Genomic DNA, 19,907 nt, shown 5'->3' with positions numbered 1-19,907 from the left:
GGGGCAGTGGTGGCTCAGCGGTTAGAGCGCCGGGATATCGATAACAGGGTTGTAGGTTCTGCCCACCACTCTGGGTGTGTGTGTGTACTCCCTGCCCCTAACACGTGTGTGTGTGTGTGTGAGTGTGAGTGTGTGTTCACTACCAGATGGGTTAAATGCAGAGGACACATTTCGCTGTACAGTGACAAATACGTGCACCTTTACAACATGACCAGGTCAGGCTGTCCTAGCAACTTACAGGTCTACAGGCTAGCAATCTACAGGTAGCTCTTACCACAGCTGTACAGCTACCAATAAATCTACCATCAGAAAGAGACCACGCACGTTTGATTTTCATGGGAGGTGTGCATGAAGGAAACCCATGCTGTCAAAAGCATGGCCTGGACATCTGGAACAATGTGCTCTGAACATATGAACTTGGTAGAAGCTGTGGCAAGAGCTACCTGTGCTATCCTGTGATGATATTTTAGGATGGTTGAAGATTTCTTTCCACATTTTGGGATGGACTGAGAGGTTTTAAAATGCCTTCTTAGACTCATCTGCATCTACAGCCTTCTCTCTGAAGGCCTCAGAGAGCTTTTTGGTAATATCACCATAGTAATAACACTCACTTTACCACTCAAGAGCAACTAAATGTTGTAAATGAGGTTCAAATAAGACAGGCTTCTCTAAAATCCCCATCTCCATCGTTTTTAATTACAATGAACTTTTTTAGACATTTTTTTCAGTTTTATTCATTTAGCTACATTATTTTACCTCCAAATCTTAATGTTGTTCAAATGAGGATTAAATGTCCATATTTTTAATAATGTTTAAAAAGACAAGGGTTTTCATGGAGTGTCCTACTTAATTTACATGACTGTATATATGTTATATTAGGCTTTTACTTCCACGTTTCCACATACTTTTCATAGCATCTTGAGAAGGTTTTCAGTTGATTGCTCTGGTGTGCAGTGGATAATCAGTAGGGTTTATGGATCTGATGGGCAAAACTTTTGCTTTTGGGTTCTTTGCTTTTGTCAGACAGGTGCAATTTGTTTTGTGTTTCAGGATTTTAAAAAGTATGTAGTCCTTCAGAAGTGTGAAATCTGCCAAAAAGGGTTCTTTAAAGAGAGGAGACACATTCTTAAGATAAACCAAAATATGAAACCACCAAACCATTCCTGTAACAATATCACCCCCACCACAAACATGGTGTCCCTTGGTTTACCTTTGATACTATAGGGGCATAACAGGCACAGGGTTCAATCTTTGAAGTGAAGTTCTCTTTCTGCTCTAGCAGACCTTGCCTTGTCCTTGAGTCATGAGGGACGGGACACATCTTTTGTCAGTCTATCCGCCCTTCCTCAATAGGAAGAGAGCAGTTACTGCAGATGTTTCCCTGATACCGTGCCTGGACTTTGAGACCCTGACATGAAAATGGGCCAGTTATTCTTATTATTTTCTCTCTTTTTTTGGCACAGGCTAAAGCTAACTTAATTATCTTGGATTTTGCGGGTTAATTTTAACCCTTAAACTATAAGGGTCTGTGGGTGAGATCATTTTAATTTCTGTAAATACATATTAAATGTTCATGTTAAATAACTCAAAGAAGTCGTTAAATAATAGGGAATTGCTAATGTTTACAATTTTCCAGTTTACCCCACATTTAGGGAGTCAGCCACGCCTTGGTTGGTGTTCAACACCAAACCAAACATAATGCAAAGACATAGAGTATTTACAACATTTCGTTGGGAACGCTAGTTGACAATCAACTACTGTAATTCATGTGGATTACCGAAAAGTACTGTCATATAAAATACAATGCTAGGTGTAGCTGTCATTTTCTACTATTAATTACTATCTGGTGACTGAACAGGAGATAGTTGACAATGTCTGCCAGTGCCTTAGTACAAATGATCCACCAACACTTACAGAGCAGAACTGACAAATGAGGACCACTGTGAAACCACTCTATTCTTTAAACAGTGTTGGTACAATGAAAGCAGCTAGTCGTCAGAGTTACCTTTAACAAGCCAATGAAAGCTTGACATCTTTCCACATATTTTCCTCTGTGTACTGTTCTACTTGATTTACTCACTTTTTTTGTGTTATCCTTCCTGTGTGTGTTTTTTTTTTTCTTATCCTCCCACCATCCAGCATCACTGCTGTGCTTGTCTGTCTAAGAACAAGCTATGCTCGTACAATATGCTACTGAGTATCAGTTCAATTCTACATCCTAATGAGGTTATAGAAGGAACAGCTTCATCTGGTTTCATTAGTTGAATGGTAATTGGTTGAGTGTTGGAGTTATGCGTACCGTCCATGAGTTTGGCATGAGTTACTTGAGTTACATTACAGACATATTACTCATATTGATCAAGCATGTTCTAACACAGTTAGAAGAGCAGATGAGCTCTTCTAAGATCTTCTCTGAGCTCTGAAGTGAATGGATTCCTATCCTTCATCCATCAGAGCAATTTCACTTAATGCCTTGCCAAATCCTCAAAGAGAGAGAGAGAGAGAGAGAGAGAGAGAGAGAGAGAGAGGAGGGGTCTGTGAGGAGCTTTCTCTTACAGTTCAGCACTTTACTTATCCGAGCAGCGGGTTGCTCCACTCCCAACACTGGAACTGCACAGCTACAGGCTGATGGAAACGCACCACAAGCCCCGAAGACACGTGAGACCATCAGACCAGCCTTGCGCGCAGAGCTGCTGAGACGTCCCCACCGCGATACGCGTGTTGATGGAGAGAGGAGCCCGGAGCTTTGCGGGGGACTCAAGGAGCAGCTCATCACTTATTTAGCGAGAACAAACACCTGCGAGGAAAGGCTGAAGTAAAGCTATGGGCTGCTGCTCTTCTCACCGCTGGGTTTAGAACAGAAGCGAGTAGAGACTAGGAGCGGAGACTCCGCGGGTGGCAGCACATCACTGCTGGAGCTTAGATGTACCTTTTCTCCTTGTATCGCAGTATTTAGGATTTTTCTTTTTCAGTGACTGTGAGCCATGGCCCGGAGCTTACTTCTCTGTCTGGTTCTGGGTCTGGTGGTTTTCGGACACATTGGTGGCGCTGGAGCGTCAAGGTACCCTCAACATGTGGAGCAAGCAGACTCAAGTGCAGCGAGGGTGGCGAGCAGACACAGGTAGGTCAACCTGGCTCTCTGACTATTTCCCATTATATGACATTGACATAGACTCAAGCTGGACACACTTCAGACATTCCACTGCAGTGATGTAGGTCTCATATTTGAAGACATGTCCATCAAAAAAAAAAAAAGTATGATGAGTGCTCTGAAAAGTATGAAAAGTATGATGAGTGCTCTGGACTAGAATGCAGGTCATCGTTGTTTCTGTAAGTACTGAATACAATAAGTTAACATACAATTAGTAAACAAACTAAATGATTAAATAGTCCACATTTATGTGCAATGGCAGAATACCTGTAGATTCACTGTGGTGTGTATCAGTCTTCTACAATATACACACAAAAACGTTGTTCTTTGGCAGGTTTCTTACATGGGAAAACCAATATCATGGTTCTTTGGATAGCTGCCCACCCAGTCGCTGTTGTCAGCAGCATATGTGCAATGGAGCTTGTGTTCAGGGTGTTTGGGGTGGTGACCTCCTCCAGCCCGGAGAGAGGGCATGGTGTGGGGGGTTGGCAGTTCATATTATCTTCATTCATTGCCATTGCTAGGCTACTTGGCGTGGTCCGAACACTCTAAAAGGGTTCCCAAGTCTCAGTATTGTTACTTTCGTGGAAGCATCGTGACCTCTGCAGTGGCGGGTCGAATGCACTGCTATAAGTTTTGGCTGGCAGCAAATGCCACATGTCTGTCAGACGAAATGGAAATAGCTATATCCAGCTTTTCCAAAAAGCAACTGGGTTTGAAACAGAAGGCTTATCTGATGCAATTATTCGTACATTATTTTTGCACTGGCTTTTAAAACTTGGGAACACAAAGGAGCATGTTCTGTGTATCTGTGTTGGTTTGCATAAAAGGTGATGTAGAATTTAAGTTAATTTTATTTAAGTTGTTCTTTTATGTATAGAAAGTATGTGACTATATTTGGGTCAAAAATGCTCAGACATGATGTTAGGCTTGCTCTTTGCCACACTATTATTTTGCCTCAGAATGAAACAGAACAGAAGACAGATTTTCCTTATATGGTGGGCTCATGAAAAACAAGCAAACCAACAAATAAACAAAAGTTATGCCCTGATTTGATTGGCTGGTGTACAGCACTACAACGGGCTCACAGAATCCCCATATTATCATTTTAACACAGTAATTATTCCCAAGTCTTACTAGGTAGTGTTGCTGTCCTCTCATTGTGTCCTCTCAGCGTGGTGTGCTGTTAGCAATCTGAAGATACTGTAGCCGGGTTAGCCTTTAGTCTTTCCCCCAATACCGAGGTTTGGCTTTCTAGGAGTGCACTCATACTAGGTCCGGTTGCCTTGTACCATAACCCCCCCCCCCCCCCCCCCCAACTCCTACCCGTGGCCTGTGCTACGCTTAGTGCAACGGGTCCGAGCATGCATAAGAACATTTTTTTATGAAGGGAACATCATTGGCTTCATTTTTGAGTTCCATGCTCGGAACCTTTTCAAGCAGGCTTGGGCACAGTTCACTGTTCAAGCACGATAAGGAGCGATCACACCAGTCAAACAAACCGGTCTTTGAGGGGGATACATGCTCGGGTGCGGTCCAGATCACCTAGTGTGATAAGCCAGGTGTTTTCGCTTCTGTGTGTTTATCTCCAGTCCAGTTTATTGTTGAGGGAGTGGGCGATGGGCAGAAGAGATGGTAAAAGGATAGCGGTAGCTTTAAGCACAGATTCCCATTTGCTCCTCCTGGCTTTTGCTTTGTCACATGCCGAAATTAAGCTACCTTTGCACAGACACTAGCACAGGAAAGCAGTGGTAACAAGGCCTGCTAGGAAACACCTGGGAACAATCGGAAGACAAAACACTGGCGTGGGGCTCCAAAGAGGGAGACAGGAGAGAAGCATGTAAGCCAAAACAAAACACCTGGCCAGAGACATGAGGGAAGAAAGAGACAAAGACAGGACATAGCATGACAACTTTTACAACTGCCCTGAAATGATCTGTTTGTAATGAGCTCTCCAATGAGTCAAATGTCTATGAAAGATCTACCAAAACATTAGATTGAAGCCTTAACTGACTTAAATATAGGTAAACTGATATCAGAAGCTTGTAGGTAGTAGTAGCTTATATTTACATGTATGGAATTTGGCTGGTGCTCTTATGCAGAGTGACTTACATTGAAATCATGTTACACAGTTAGGAGCATACAGTGATAGGAGTCTTACCCAAGGGGTGCTTACCCTTGCGCGGAGGGCAACAGTGTCAAAAATGTTTGGGAATTTCTTACATATACTGTATATTTGTTCATGGAAATGCATAGAGAGCATATGAGGCCTACTTTGAAACCATGGCAACAAGCTTAACGTAATCTAGCTTTTCCATCAACTTGCCCCAAGCCAGAGGGAGCTGCTGTTGGTAAGGCCTGCCCTTTTTTGGCTTTTCTTTTACCCAGTGAGCACAACCTTAGCTGCAGACCAGAGTCCTTAGCTGCACTTACTCTTGAGCAAGTGGAGAGCTTCTTCAGTGTTGGAGAAAGAATGCGCTGGCCCGCTGGCCTAGCGCTACTGCGTTGGATCCTCTGTTTGAACTCCATTCTGTTTTTACAGATGTGTGAAATATTACATGACTTGCGGTGGCTCTATCCTCCCTCTACGTTAGCGATCCAGATTCTTTTTTTTCCCCGCTAAGACTGGCCATTATTTTTAGCTACCGAGGATGAATTGGAGTATCAAGGGTTTATTGTGTTCATATTTCAGAAGTCTGCTGTAAGCACAAGACGAACACTGGATAATCTTATACTCCGATGTAGGAAGTTTGCATCTGCATAGACGTTCAGTTTACAGTAGTGTTCACACCAGTTTTGGATCACATATACTTGAATTTTTTGCCTAATCCATGAAGTCCATTAATTTTGTATAGACTAATTACAAGTAGATACATAAAATATACCTACAGATACAGTTTGGCTCAGAGTTTCATATTTATCATTTGCTAGCTCTAGTTTCAGATAATACAGAACCACATGACTACATTCTTATGGCAAGGAAAGGGAAGAATCAGCGTGTATAAGAGGTATTGTAGGGTCCACCTAAGGGAAATAGGACTGAATTTTCAAAATGTCCATATAATTATATAGTAAAGATGTAAATAAAGTTATAGACTGGTTTTATGTAAAATGCTCAGTTCTAGAGAAACCTACCAAGAATTATACAGAAGTGTTTACAATGAACTAGATATCTGAAACAATGTAATGCTTTTTAAACATATTCCATCAAAATAATTATAGGAAATAAATTCAACAGATTTACAACAGCTTTTATGTAAAACATATTCATGGTTGAGAGGTGCATGCAGGCTGAAACATCAGCCCAAGTCAACTTCTACTTGTACTTCTATTGTACCATTATCAATATTTTATAAAATGGCTATAGCTTATTTGCTTTAAAGACATTACAACCCCTACTTCCTGTCACCACTACTGTACTAAATGGCTTTGTTTACATCTCAACCAATAAATTACCAAGAAACATTGATGGGCTTCTTCTTTAAGAGGTATTGTAAAGTTGTCAAATTTTTTGAACATGAATTCATTACGCACCTCAGCCTACAGATTTCTCAAAAGTGAACTTTACCCAGTACCACTAGACCCTACACTGAGCTGTTTTGTGAATGTGAGCAGTGGCCCCTCATTTCAATGGTGATTTCAGCAGCTCTTGAGTTCCTTGCATCAATGAACCTAAATGGCAAGGCACTGGCCTGATTTTGGATTTTAAAGAGGCTGTCAGTCTTTCTCTCTGTTGGGTTAGAGAAGTAAAACCAGACAAGAGACCTTCAAAGGAGGCCGGCAAGTCTGACCTGTAAGCCTTTGTTGACCTCTAGGCCTAAGCTTGCCTTCACACAAAACCCCTTCATGCCTTTGAGGGCCTATGCTCTTTGTGGTTAATCAAGAAGTACTTTGCGGTTAGTCAAATATCCAGCAGGTCACAGGTTGCAGCTGTGTTTGGCAGACGTTTGCTAATGTGGATGTTCATGCTTCTTCTTTTATGAGCGGGAGTGCAGGAGTGCACTCACTTCTTTTCAAATAACTACATCACTCTTTCATTCTTGGGTAGGTCTTGCATAGTACCACATTCTTTGCCAAATCGGGCTGACCAGATTTTCCCAAGTGGAAAGTAACTATTTATATCCGGTGTCTCAAATCATGATTTGCCGGGGGGTGGAGTGGGGAGAGGGGGAGGGGTGTGCCTGAAACGTCCTGTGTGTGTTGTTTGTATAAAACAGCAGTGTGTTTAATTTAGATATTAAATTTTGCTGGCAGGTGCTGCATGTCGCGACAAGTACTTAAGAAATAATTAGATGCCAAGAGAGGTTTGCAGGTATGTAAATCATATAGCGATTTACAGACCAACTACTCTAGTTGAACAAGCAATCTGAACAAGCAACCTTGGCAAACTACTACCTGGTCCAACCACAGAATAACACACTACTGCACTTTCTCAAGAGTGGTCGTGGTTAATAGACAAATGTGTTTTGTGTGGAAGCAAGTGAAAGAAAGGGGCCGTTGTACAGTGGGAACTCTTTTGGTTTCTGTATGATTCATGTGCAATAGAAAGGCACAGTGTCACAGACAGGGTAATGTTTCCTGTTTTCTGGGAATTCTGGGAAATTTGGGGTATTACTGGATTTGAGCAAAGGCGGTGATGATATGTAAGCCTCCAAAGATTATCTAGAAAACACATCATGACGGCATCATCAGGTCTTTTCATTTGTCATACTGTAGTTATTAGTGTAGTGTTAGTGAGTTCGACATTAAGACTATCGATTATTATTAGAGTTTTACTCTTCAGCCAGTTGACTCCTCCACTTCCAAAGTAATAATTCAAGTTTAATACCTTGCTTACAGAGTCATAATTTGTCAGTATACTCGCATTCCCTGGGTTTAGACTTTCTAAAGTTTTACCAGTGAAAAAAAAACATCTGCTCTTTCTTCTGTGTGGATAACTCCAGCCTGGTAGTCAGCTGAGGTAGTCCAGATTGTTTCTGAGATAGTAGACGATGGAGAGAAAAACTGGTTAAAGTCATGTGCCAAGTTTGAACTACCATTAAGCGCATATTAACACAGGAAAAGCCATGGTCACCTGGTTCCCACAGCAAACCATATTCTCATTATTAGCAGAGTCGGGCGGTGATGTGCTTCGTTACCAACAACAAGACAAGACATGGCAACCATATTCACCATTTGTGTTGGACACAGATGGAATTTGGCCTCCGCCTTTAACCCATCTGTGCAGTGAACACACACATACACACTATTGTGCAAACACACAGTGATGTGGCGTCCAGGGAGCGTAAAGGGCCCAGCAGTGGCAGCTTGCCAGGTATTGAACCCACAACCCTGTCAGTATTAATTGCTCTACCTGCTGGGGCACCACTGACCCTAACAATTTAACAGTTCCCTCATTGACATGGCATTGTACCATTTCACCAAATTTGATAACGGGTTAAGACATAACAATGTTACATAACAGTTTGGGGTTTTGAAATTGGCCTGTTTTTCAGCCTTGTTTTGGTTTTGTTGGATTTTCTTTTCTATGCATAGACAACAGTGTTTTGGGGTGACAGTGTGCTACTGTTATGGAGCAAGCTCTCATTATTTAACAAAGTTTCACATTCTAGGGCTTCTTAAATTTTTGCTTGCAATTATTTTGCAGTAAAATTAAGTAGTTTTGGCTATGGCTTTGAATTTCATGTTATTTTAGCAGGAAATATTTATAATATTTATTAGCGAATCGAATGTGTTAGATACTGAATGTCAGCAAGTCCCTTTATGAAATTTACAATTCTATATAACAAAAAAAAAGTTGGAGAGCAAAGGCATATGTTGGCTCCCTGTGTAGTAGACATGGGGGTATATATGCCTCGGGCAGTGGTGGCTCAGCGGTTAGAGCTTCGGGCTGTTGATGACAGGGTTGTGGGTTTGATACCTGGGCTTGGTAAGCTGCTACTTTTGGGCCCATGAGTAAGGGCCTCAACCCTCTCTGATCCCCAGACACCGCAGCAATGACTGCCCACAGCTCCGGGCGACATGTGCTTACTGTCCACTGTGTGTGTTTCACTGGTGTGTATGTGTGTGTTCACAGCACAGATAGTTTAAAAGGCGGAAGCATAAGCGGTGTCACATAAATGTCACAAATGGTGTCTATGGTTGTCTTGTCTTATCTTGATCTATTGCTTGGACGCTTATGCTCTGCTTAGACGCTCTGAACATCAAGGACTTTCTATTTGCTATAGATGAAATGGATTATTGCCCTCCGAAAGCATACAGCCTAGTAGACGTCAGAACAGTATTAAGAGAGGAATGGCTCCTTACAATATGTGCACCTTCATAGTTTACATATGCTCAAAATACACACTGTATGTGTATGTATATAATACATGCACAGCATATACAAAGTACAAGTAAACAAGTAAACACCTCCCATCAACATCTAACACTTCCACATAGACATACACGAACTGGGGACTGGGGCGAACTGGGGACTGAGTTTAAAAAACAGTGATATGTGGTGAAAGCTTCAGCTTGTTTATATTGCGCTCAGAGCCTGTGCTCTGTTAGAGAGACAGTTCTTGCGGATGAAGCATGGAAGCATTCCTGTCCCGACAGTGCTCGTGATAACGGGTGATTAACCAGCCTCACTGAGATATTGTGATGGACCACAAGCTTTGGAATTTGGCTTTGATTCCTACTAATGAAATGTTTATTTCCTCTCCAGTGGAAAAATATATTTTTTCATCCCAACAACACAGACATGATGCTTTCTTTAAAGCTGAACTGCCATCATGAAATAACATATGATGCCACTTATGTTGCAAGCCTCTATAACCCATACACATCATTTCAAAGTGGATGTGAAAAATCCCCTCAGTCTTACCTGGAAATGTGAGCGTTCATCCGTCAAAATGTTTGATGTAGGATAAGCTAAGTTCAAAATAGCAGACAGTCTGAGGGGAGAGCTTACGGCAGGATGGGGATATCCCTGAAACAGGAAGGGTGGATGTCTCAGACCACAAATACAGTTGGTGGCAACTGCAAAACGTGCGTCAGGAAAGTGCAAACTGAGATAGCCTGGGTTTGATGCAGGGTTAACACTATGATCAGGTCCTGTGTGGTCAACAGAGGCTTCATGGTCTAAAAGATTGAGAGGTAATTTGGGGGTAATTATGGGAGTTTGAGAAAGTGGCTGTTTGTGATATAAAAAATGGATACTCTGTGTCTCCACTGGGAGTAAACAAAAGGATGGATGTGACCTTTACTTCACAGCCTTACCGGAGCAATAATGGAAAAGGAATCCCATTCATTTATATCTGTCTATATGAAATGCTCTGCAAAATACAGTCCCAGAAAGCTATTAAGACATAGACAGATAAGGCCTTCTATATGTGGCTGTTGTGTGGGGATATACTGTATGACTATAGGGGGCAGAATTCAGAGCTGCCCGCCCTACACCCGGATGAAAAGAGCTAGGACTGAGTCAAAGGGAGGAGATGTGGCGGCGGAGGAGTGCAAAACCTTCACAGGACAAGAAAGGCAGAGATGAAAAGTTATAGGGCATTGGTTTGGAAAGCAGAAGAGCTTTAGGACGATCGTCCTGAACGTTGATGGGCTGGTTAGAAGAATACAGTCAGAACAACACAGGTTTGATTGCTGATTCTCTGTGAACTTCAGACTCTTAAGGAATTTGTTCAGTTCCATCCGCTGTAATGAAGGACTGATTAGATTACATTATTATGCAATATTAAGCGTTTATTTGTATTTATTATAATGTTAAAATTATAGCACCTACAATTACAGATGGTCCTTTAATATTTTGTGCTTTATCCTCATTTATTTAATATCCAGTGACAAGAGAAATGAAAACTGCTTACAGTGCCTCTGTCAGTGAATAATTTAACATGAACATGACCCTCTTAATGCAAGTACCATTGGTCAAACTGTGAATATAAAGTAAAGCTATGAAAATGAAGACTAAAATTAACTACATTGGATTTCCCAGTAAACACTGCCATCTGGTTGCATATGTTGTGAGGAAATGAAATCATACTCCTATCATTCTTCAAAACTCAAAGAAAGAATGGCACTTGAGAGGGAAGCCACAAAGTTCAGATTAGACTGCAGTTAAGGTGCACCGGTCAACCAGTCATATCTGCATCCGACTGGCCTGTAGGGAAGTGTAGCTTAAAAGAAATTATTATTGAAAAAATAATGCTCATTGATAGTTTTCCAAAGAGTTTTGTGGTCAGATGAGCCAAACATTGAGCTTTCGGGCCAATAATCAAAACTCTATCTCTGGTGTAAACCTAACACTGACAGATCTACAAAAAAACACCCCAAAAGTCAAGTATAGGGGTGGCATGTTGTGGGGAGGTGTATCCTCAGCAGGGACAGGACTTTGTGTTAAGAAGGATGGGTTGATGGTGTAGAATACAAGGAAACACTGCAGAACAACCTAATTGGTTTGGGAGAAATTTCATCTTCCTGCAGGACAATGATCCCAAGCCCTTGACCACAGTAACACAGGAGGGGATAAATAAACAAAAAGATGAATGTTCTACAATTATCAAGACAAGGTCCACTGAGAATCTGTAGAACTATTTGAAACTTTTGGGAACATCTGTAGAATTATTTTCAAATTGAGGTCACCCCAAGATATTACTGTACGAAAAGACTGCTGACAAATAATACATTTTGCCATTTTTCCAAATTAAGATAATAATTACGCTAATAAAATAAAATAAAACACTGTGTATGTGTCCCACTGTGTTTGTGTTTCTACAGGAATTGGTGTGCCTATGTAGTAACAAAAACTATTAGCTGTGTTATGGAGGATGGAGTGGAAACGTATGTGAAACCAGATTACCAGCGCTGTGCTTGGGGCCAGTGTTCCCGGGTGGTCGCGTGAGTATTTCTCTTTTTACAGGGCATGTGGAGCATGAATTAGAATGCGGCTTGTTCTCTGATACCCAGGGATCACCATGACACAATCTAGGCCTGATTAACATCCCTCTGTCGACTACCATGACTCTGCCATGATGTGGAATTAGTGCAGGCACCATTAAGAGACTTCTCATAACCTGACCTAAACTTTCTGTTTTAGTGGGAATAATCTTATATTAAACTAGAATGACTTGTGTATTTTTGCTCATGAATCAACAAGCAAAAACAGGATGTCTATCTTATTTTTTATGTATATATTTAAAAAAAAATAGTGGCCATGCTACTTATTGTATTCGGAATTGAAAGGAGATATAATTTCATAGTAAAAGCAAAAGCAATCCCTCCAAAGAAAACTGTGTAGTAGGTTCATGAGATGCAAAAACCACATCACAAGGTTGAAGGAGGTAGGAAACGGTTTGAAACTGAAACTTTTCTTGATCTTTATTTACATTAATGAGGTACCCACAATGGGAGTAAAATAAGGGAAGTAGGAAGCCATGTTATTGGAAAGCATATGATTTTCATTTTACAGTACACTTTTTTGTTTTACTGATAATGGTTGTCAAGCTTTTTTTTTTTTGAGTAATGGTTGACCAGGAATGTGTGTAGAACAGTTCAAATATTTTTTGTCTACTAACTTGAGCATGCTTAATGAACCAGTTGGGAATACTTCTTAATGTACTATAGTGAAGGATGACTGGATTAGCTCTTGAAGTTCTGGCAGTAGAGCAAAAGATACAACATTTCTAAGGACTGCCAGGTCCTCTGGACTTAGTCCATTGGAGAACATTATTTCAGCACATTATTACAGTAGACATTTTCTAACTTGTCTTACCCGACAGGTATCGGACATACAGAAAACCCAGGTACAAGACTGCCTATAAAATGGTGACAGACATGGAGTGGAAGTGTTGTCATGGTTACTCAGGTGAAGACTGCAATGATGGCCCCAGTAGCAGCTCAGACTCAGTGGTCATCACTGGCAGACTTTCTACACCACAGACTGGATCCGGTACCAAGAATGAACAGAGGGGCGGAGAAGGTACAGGAATTGCTTCATGGAAACTGCCACGTCACTTACAAAGTAAAACTTTATAAAATAAGTAGGTATATTTATGGGTATTTCTTTCCTTCTCAGGAAGAGGGGACAGTGATAAGATCCGACAGCTTGAGGAGAAGATCCAGAGTCTGACCAAGGAACTCCATGACATGCAGTCCACAATACATGGAATGAATCAGAAAATATACGAGGGGTCTCGTCAAGGAGGCAGCAGCGGTGGTCATAGTCCTGCTGACGCAGCCCAGCCAGAGATGAGGGAAACCATCAACAGCATTCAGAGCAAGCTGGATCTGCTGGACAACATGACACAAGTACATGACAGGACCCTCATCAGCATCAACAACCATCTGGTTAGTGGCAGCAGCGCAGGCAATGCCCAAGACAGAGGGGATCGCTACAATACTCTGAAGGAAGAGATTCTACGGGAGCTTGAGTATCGTGTCACGCTGTCCTGCTCTGCCTGCCAGAGTGGAGTGGAGGACATCCACCGGAAGCAGCAGGAGAACCGGGACCAGATCCAGGCTCTGGAGAAGTACACGGAGCAGCAGCACAAGCACACAGTGGAGGTACTGCAAAGGGAGCTGTCCCGCTTACAGGGCTGCTGTAACTCTATGGCAGATATCGAGAGGAGAGTCAGTGCCATCGAAAGAAAGGTCAGCAGTACCGCAGAATCATATGAGACCCTACAGAGTCGTCTTGAGAAGGAGCTGAAAGGCACCGGCGGGAACGGAGGCAAAGGAAAAATATCGGAGGACAAACTGAACAGCCGTCTGAGAGAACTAGAACGACGGCTCAATGGCACCATGCGGAAAGCTGAACAGAAATGTCAACACACTGAGAGCAGCATGAAGGAGCAACTGCAAAGAGAGATCAACCAAATGCGCAACACTGTACTTGGCCAAAATGATCATTACAATCGAAAAATTTCGAACATTGAACTGGATGTCAGGGAACTGAAGGATGCTGTTGATGAACACAGCGATCGCATAACTGAGCTGGAAAACAAGACATCTGTCCTCAACACCAAGCTGAAGTCAGCAGTGGCTTTGTGCGCAGAGACATGTGCCGCACAGGAGAAAGAGAGGAACACTGAGGAGTCTGTGAAATCCTTGGAGTGGAAAGTCATTGCCAATGAGGAGAACATCCACAAGTTTGACACCAGGCTAAAGGATCTCTCTGTATCTGGCGACTCCCTGATGGACCAAGTTTCAGACCTCAGTCTTGACATTCAGAAAGTCCAGGTTTTGATAGGTGAGAATGGCGAGAATTTCAACAAGATTGTCACAGAGGTGGAGATGTTAGGGAATGACTGCGATGTTTGCAGTTCCATCTACAGTTCCATGCAGGATGACCTCCGCAACTTGAGGAACTCAACTAAAGATGCCTTTGAGAGATGGCAAGGTGAAATCACCAACTTGAGAAAGAGGGTCGATTCTGATGAAAGCACATGCTCACAAGTGTGCTCCAACCTGCAGGAGGAGGTTGGGAAACTCAAGGAGGAAGTGGAAAAGTGCCAGGGGCAGTGCAAGATCAGCATTGACGAACACCAGAAAAACATAGATGGACAGCATGTCATAACTAGCGCTTTGGGCAAGGAGCTCAAGTCCATTCAAGGTGAGCTCTCAGGAGTCACACTGACCTTCAGTTCCATCAACGATACTCTGAAAGGGCTGGGTCGCACTGTTCAGAGACATGGCGGCACTATAACTGACCTGGGCGCTTCTAAGGATAGCATCTTCTCTGAGATCGACAAAATCCAGGAGCTTCTGAAGGAGCACATACAGGACAGTCGTGTACGCTTCAGCGGTGTTGGCCGGGAGATCCAGAACTTCAATAGCAATGTACTGGTTGAGATGGGCGAGTGCAAACGTACTGGTGAGGGGCTGGAAAAGAGACTCGGAAAGATGGAGGATGTCTGTGGCAGGCTGGACGTACTTTCAGAGAGCCTGCAGCACATCAAGGATGGACTGAGCAGACATGTCTCAGGGCTCTGGACTTGTGTCAATGGGCTCAACGCTACCGTCATTACTCAGGGAGAGGCCATAGACATGATTCAGAGTGTTCATCTGGAGAATGTCCATGGCATGATGGAGAACCTTAACTCCTCACTACTGCAGATCCGCGATGAGTTCCAGATCTTCACTAAGCAAGATTTTGTTGGTGAGTGCTCAGAAATACTGAAATAGTGTCTGGCTCATTAAATATTATGTAAACATGTGCATGTGATGTTAATGTATTTAGACTGGATTTGTTTACAGCATTCCTTGATCCAACTGCTAAAACTCAACGAATACATTCTGTTCATTGCAGTGAATGGCTGTGCACACAATACACATTGCTGAACGCCAGTCATAATAAGATGTTAATAAAGTCAAAAGTAACAAAATCATTTTTACTCACTTGCTTGTCTCTATTCTAATAGTGCACCCACCTGACAATGTGATATGGATTAAGACATCACACAATCATAAGCCTATTTTCAAATGAGATTTCTTTTTCAAAGACTATCAATAATCATTATTGCAAGGACACTGGAGGGAAAATTAGGAACATACAACAGCACATTACATTGCAATGAGGATAGCATGGTCTGTTCACCCAGCTAATAGATTTATTTGTAAGAGCAACTGGAGATTATGGCAAATAATTCTAAAAACATCATTTAACAATGTGTTTTTATTTTTGCAAAACTAATCTTTAATTGATTGACTGTTATTATTTTCATTTCAGGACCTCCTGGACCACCAGGAGAGATGGGGCAGATAGGCCTACCAGGGCCAAGTGGCCCCCCTGGCATTGAAGGTCCAACAGGGAAACCAGGAAGACAGGGTCCAGTGGGGCCGCCAGGTAAATCAATAAGTCAACCAGTATTTTTACTCTAAGGTACATGTGTTTGCTGTAGCCAAAAGTTTGCAATAAACAGAGATTGAAAGAGAAAATAAAATAATATTTAATCAGTGTAGACATTTAAAAGAAAACAAATTGAGCATAACTGATGAAAAATATAAAATATGTATATTGAATATATATATATATATATATATATATATATATATATATATATATATATTAACAATAACGTATAATAATAATTATAGTAATTCTACCAAAATACATTAATAGGCCAAAATGACAAAAATAAAACCAGAAATAAGAGGTAAAAAAGGTTCAATTAAAACTTTATAATTAAAATATAAGTAAAATTTAAAAAAACTAAACAAAATGATAAAATATAACAAAAACTAATAAAATAAAAAGCCAAATCAGACAAGAAAACTAGAATTAATAAACTAATATTTATAATAACAGAACTAATAAAAAAGTAATAAATACAACTAAAATAAGAATAAGAATATTCATTTAAAAAGTAAACATAATAAAAGGAAGATACAACAAAATAAAAAAAATCAATAATTAAAATCAATTAAAACAGTTACAGGCAGAATGAATGTTGATAGAAATTAAAAGGTTTAAATGATTACAATTCAAATTCAGTTCAATTCAATTACATTCCATGTAATTAATGATACCAGTGAGTTGAGCTTTTTGTATTATTCTTGTGATTAATTCTGACTCGCTGCTGCATTGTAATTAATAGCCGATTTTCCCAGTGTAGTAAAAACGTGGTAAAGATATTGCCTACTGAAAAAAAAAACATTTTTTATTCTTGTACAGAATGATACATTTCATTTCTGCTTTGTAGTCACAAGGTGTTTTTTTGTTTTTTTTGCTCTGTAGGCCTCAGAGGTGAAATTGGTAAGTTTTTTTTTCCTGTTCTTGTTTCCAGGAACAAAACATTTCTTTGCTATAGTGGTCCTGATAATGAGCCTGCCTTGTGATCTAACAGGTCCTCCAGGAGAGGATGCGAACGTACCAAGGCTGTCTTTTTCTGCGGCCTTAACACGACCACAGGTCGATCCAGGCACCATTATCTTCAACAAGGTCTTTGTTAATGAAGGGAACTCTTACGATGCAGGCACAGGTATGTCCACCCCTGTGACATTAATTGTCTCATAATTGTAGTCTAAACAGTGGGAACTACTTTGTCTGCTTTCTCTTCTATTTAATACTTTTGTTATTGTGATTGCAACTGATGGGAAGCTGTCACTAATCTGCGTTTTTGTTGCTTGGTGTGATATTTCGAAAAGGTATGTTCACGGCACCGGTGAGCGGCCGTTACTTCTTCAGCGCAGTACTGACTGGCCACAAGAACGTGAAGATTGAGGCAGTGCTTTCGAAGTCTAACTACGGTATCGCTCGTGGAGACTCGGCTGGTTACCAGCCGGAGGGCTTGGAGAAGCCCATGGCGGAGGCTAGGCAAACCCCAGGCTCTCTGGTCATCTTCAACATCATACTCCCACTACAGGAAGGAGACACTGTCTGCGTCGACCTGGTCACGGGTAAACTGGCCAACTCTGTCGAACCTCTTACCATCTTCAGTGGGATGCTTCTGTATGAGGATGTGGACGGCATATTATAATAGCGGGCTGATACACCATGATGGAGAGACTTTATGCTGAGGGACTTCCATTTTTGGGCACAGGAAGTTTATTTTGGTCAAGTTTTGACGCTAAAGTTGTTGTTAATAGTCATTTTAGTCACATTTATCACTGCTTTGGGAAATAGTATTAACATGTGTTTTACACAGAAGAAGACTGTACTGTCTTGGTTCGCAACTGTATTGTCACTGTGTTGAGTTAGTGTTGTTACATTCACTACTGCAAAAAAAACAAAAATCCACTTGAATTGACTTTTACTGTATCTAGAAAGCTCTTCCACTGTTAAAAGTATAAGATTCTTGAGGAACCTTTAGAGGTTCTTGATTTTGGAATAGTAGAGGAACATCTTAAGGTGCTTTGAGGAACCTTCTTGAAAGTTCCTAAAAGCACCTTAAAAGGTTCCTCCACAGTTTCAAACTGAAGAACCTCTGGACGTTCCTCAAGGATTTTATGCTTTTAACAGTGTAGATGAAAACATTAAAGTCTAGAATACAACTTGAAGTTTTGCCAGACTCCTTGAACCACTGCCTCAAAGCAAGTTTGTTTGAGTGTGAGTCTGAATTCAAAATGAGTGAGACAAAGGAAAGACAAGACAGAAAGTCATGCAAGTGTATTTCTGAACTTTGAAGCAGAAGGTTTTCCTCAAAGGTCCCAATAACAACCTTCCCTTAAATTGCCACACTAAATTAAAGTCTCTATTATGTTATTCCATTTGCTCCTTTAATTTTTTCATATTTCAGTTCTTGCTTTTTTTAAAAACCACCATATTAGGGAATCCTGTGTGACTACAATTCAGTGAGCAGAAACAAAACTTGGCACGCTCAAAAAAGGACAATTTCAGAGCCCAGACTATGAGAACGGATGCCTTTTCAAACCCACTGCTCCAACCACAAAACTGTAACAGTGTTGTTACTGGTTGCATAACTGTTTTTGCTGTTCCCTAGACAATTGAACTTTTTACACTTTAAACATGCCTTCTATCTCAGTTAAATATAACATTTCGCAGCCCACATTTCTGCCAGGAATCGTAGCGTGTGACGCAAGGATTGTTGGTGGTCTGGGATGAATAGGAACCTTGATGCGAAAGGATTTCCGAATGACTTTTCACCAAGGATGTTGTGAGAACAAACAGTGAGCTCTCGAGGTCCATTAACCCAACAGGGGGAAGAACAAAAGGAATGGACTCACATAAAGCCCATGGACTTGCGTTTCATTAAGTGGTCATTTAGCAGAGATTTTGGTGGCTCCTTTATTTGAGCTCAAGCAGATTCTAGACTAGATCATCACCAGTTTGGATAACTGGTACGAAACATGGTCTATATGTTGTTCTCTACCCCAGATTCCCATGGTTTTGGAACATGGAATAATAATCATGTAATGATTTTGTCAATGAAACAGACTGAAGATACAGTTTTAAATATGGAGGTTTTCATTGGTCAGTGTTTTGAAGGATATATTTTATAGCCTGTTTGTTATGTGTGTTTTAAATAAAGATATTTGATTTCTACATGGTTGTGGGATGTGATTGTGAAGCCACTCTCATTGTGTGCCATTAGTAAAGGTGGGAAATCATGGGTATCAGTGTAGGGAACAAATGTAGTCTGACAGCATACACTTACACTGCGTGATGTCACACTGGTAAAAGTAGATCACCCTTGAGGAACTTTTGGAGGTTTCAAATGATCAAATTAAAACTGGATGAACCTCTTAAGGTGTCTTGAGGAACCTTCAAGAAAAGGTTTTTAGAAGCAAAAAGGCTCATTGTAGGATCCTCAAAGCACTTAAAGTGGTTCCTCCACAGTTTCAAACTGAAGAACCTCCAAAGGTTCCTCAAGGAACTTGCGCAGACAAGTCGATGTGATTCAGAATATGCTATGTTCCGTATCTCTCGTCATGTCCAGAAATGCATGTGTAGAGCATGTCCTCTTCTTGTAGAGCATATCAATTCTCCATAATTCTGCTTAAAAAACACATGAACAAGATACATATTTTCCAGACCATTTTACATGTGAAAAATTATATAACCACACTGAAATAAGTGTCCTTTTATGATCACATGTGGTTGGTAGGTCATTTCACTATGCAACAATTAGCCATAATATCAGCCTAATATTGAGTAGTTCCCTCTTGTGCTGCCACAATAGATCTGACCATTCGTGGCAAGGACTCCACATGACCTCTCAAGGGTGTCCTGCTCTAAGCACCAAGACGTTAGCAGCAGCTCTTTTAAGTCCTGTAAGTTGTGAAGTGAGGGTCCCATGAGCAT

The 19,907-nt window shown here is 41.1% G+C and overlaps 1 protein-coding gene across 1 annotated transcript; it reads left to right on the top strand.

Annotated features, from left to right (window-relative positions):
* Positions 1 to 2,623: 2,623 nt before the first annotated feature.
* On the top strand, positions 2,624 to 19,148 carry emilin1a (elastin microfibril interfacer 1a). The gene is made up of 8 exons (XM_072695990.1): positions 2,624 to 3,121; positions 11,924 to 12,043; positions 12,925 to 13,124; positions 13,221 to 15,302; positions 15,873 to 15,989; positions 16,881 to 16,898; positions 16,990 to 17,124; positions 17,291 to 19,148. The coding sequence occupies exons 1-8, from the start codon at positions 2,985 to 2,987 to the stop codon at positions 17,620 to 17,622; spliced, it is 3,141 nt and encodes a 1,046-aa protein (XP_072552091.1). The 5' UTR covers positions 2,624 to 2,984; the 3' UTR covers positions 17,623 to 19,148.
* The last annotated feature ends 759 nt before the right edge of the window (positions 19,149 to 19,907 follow it).

The sequence above is a fragment of the Salminus brasiliensis genome, chromosome 1 (genome assembly GCF_030463535.1).
Source record: "Salminus brasiliensis chromosome 1, fSalBra1.hap2, whole genome shotgun sequence".
Lineage (NCBI taxonomy): Eukaryota > Metazoa > Chordata > Actinopteri > Characiformes > Bryconidae > Salminus > Salminus brasiliensis.
The sequence above is the reverse complement of the archived record's forward strand: the minus strand, read 5'-3'. Positions and strand labels throughout refer to the sequence as shown.

Bases quoted from the DNA above. Each gene is read 5' to 3' on its own strand.
- emilin1a (XM_072695990.1), top strand. From the start codon at position 2,985: ATGGCCCGGAGCTTACTTCTCTGTCTGGTTCTGGGTCTGGTGGTTTTC. The intron at 12,044-12,924 runs GTGAGTATTTCT...CTTACCCGACAG, and splicing joins CAGTGTTCCCGGGTGGTCGC to GTATCGGACATACAGAAAAC. The intron at 13,125-13,220 runs GTACAGGAATTG...TTTCCTTCTCAG, and splicing joins TGAACAGAGGGGCGGAGAAG to GAAGAGGGGACAGTGATAAG.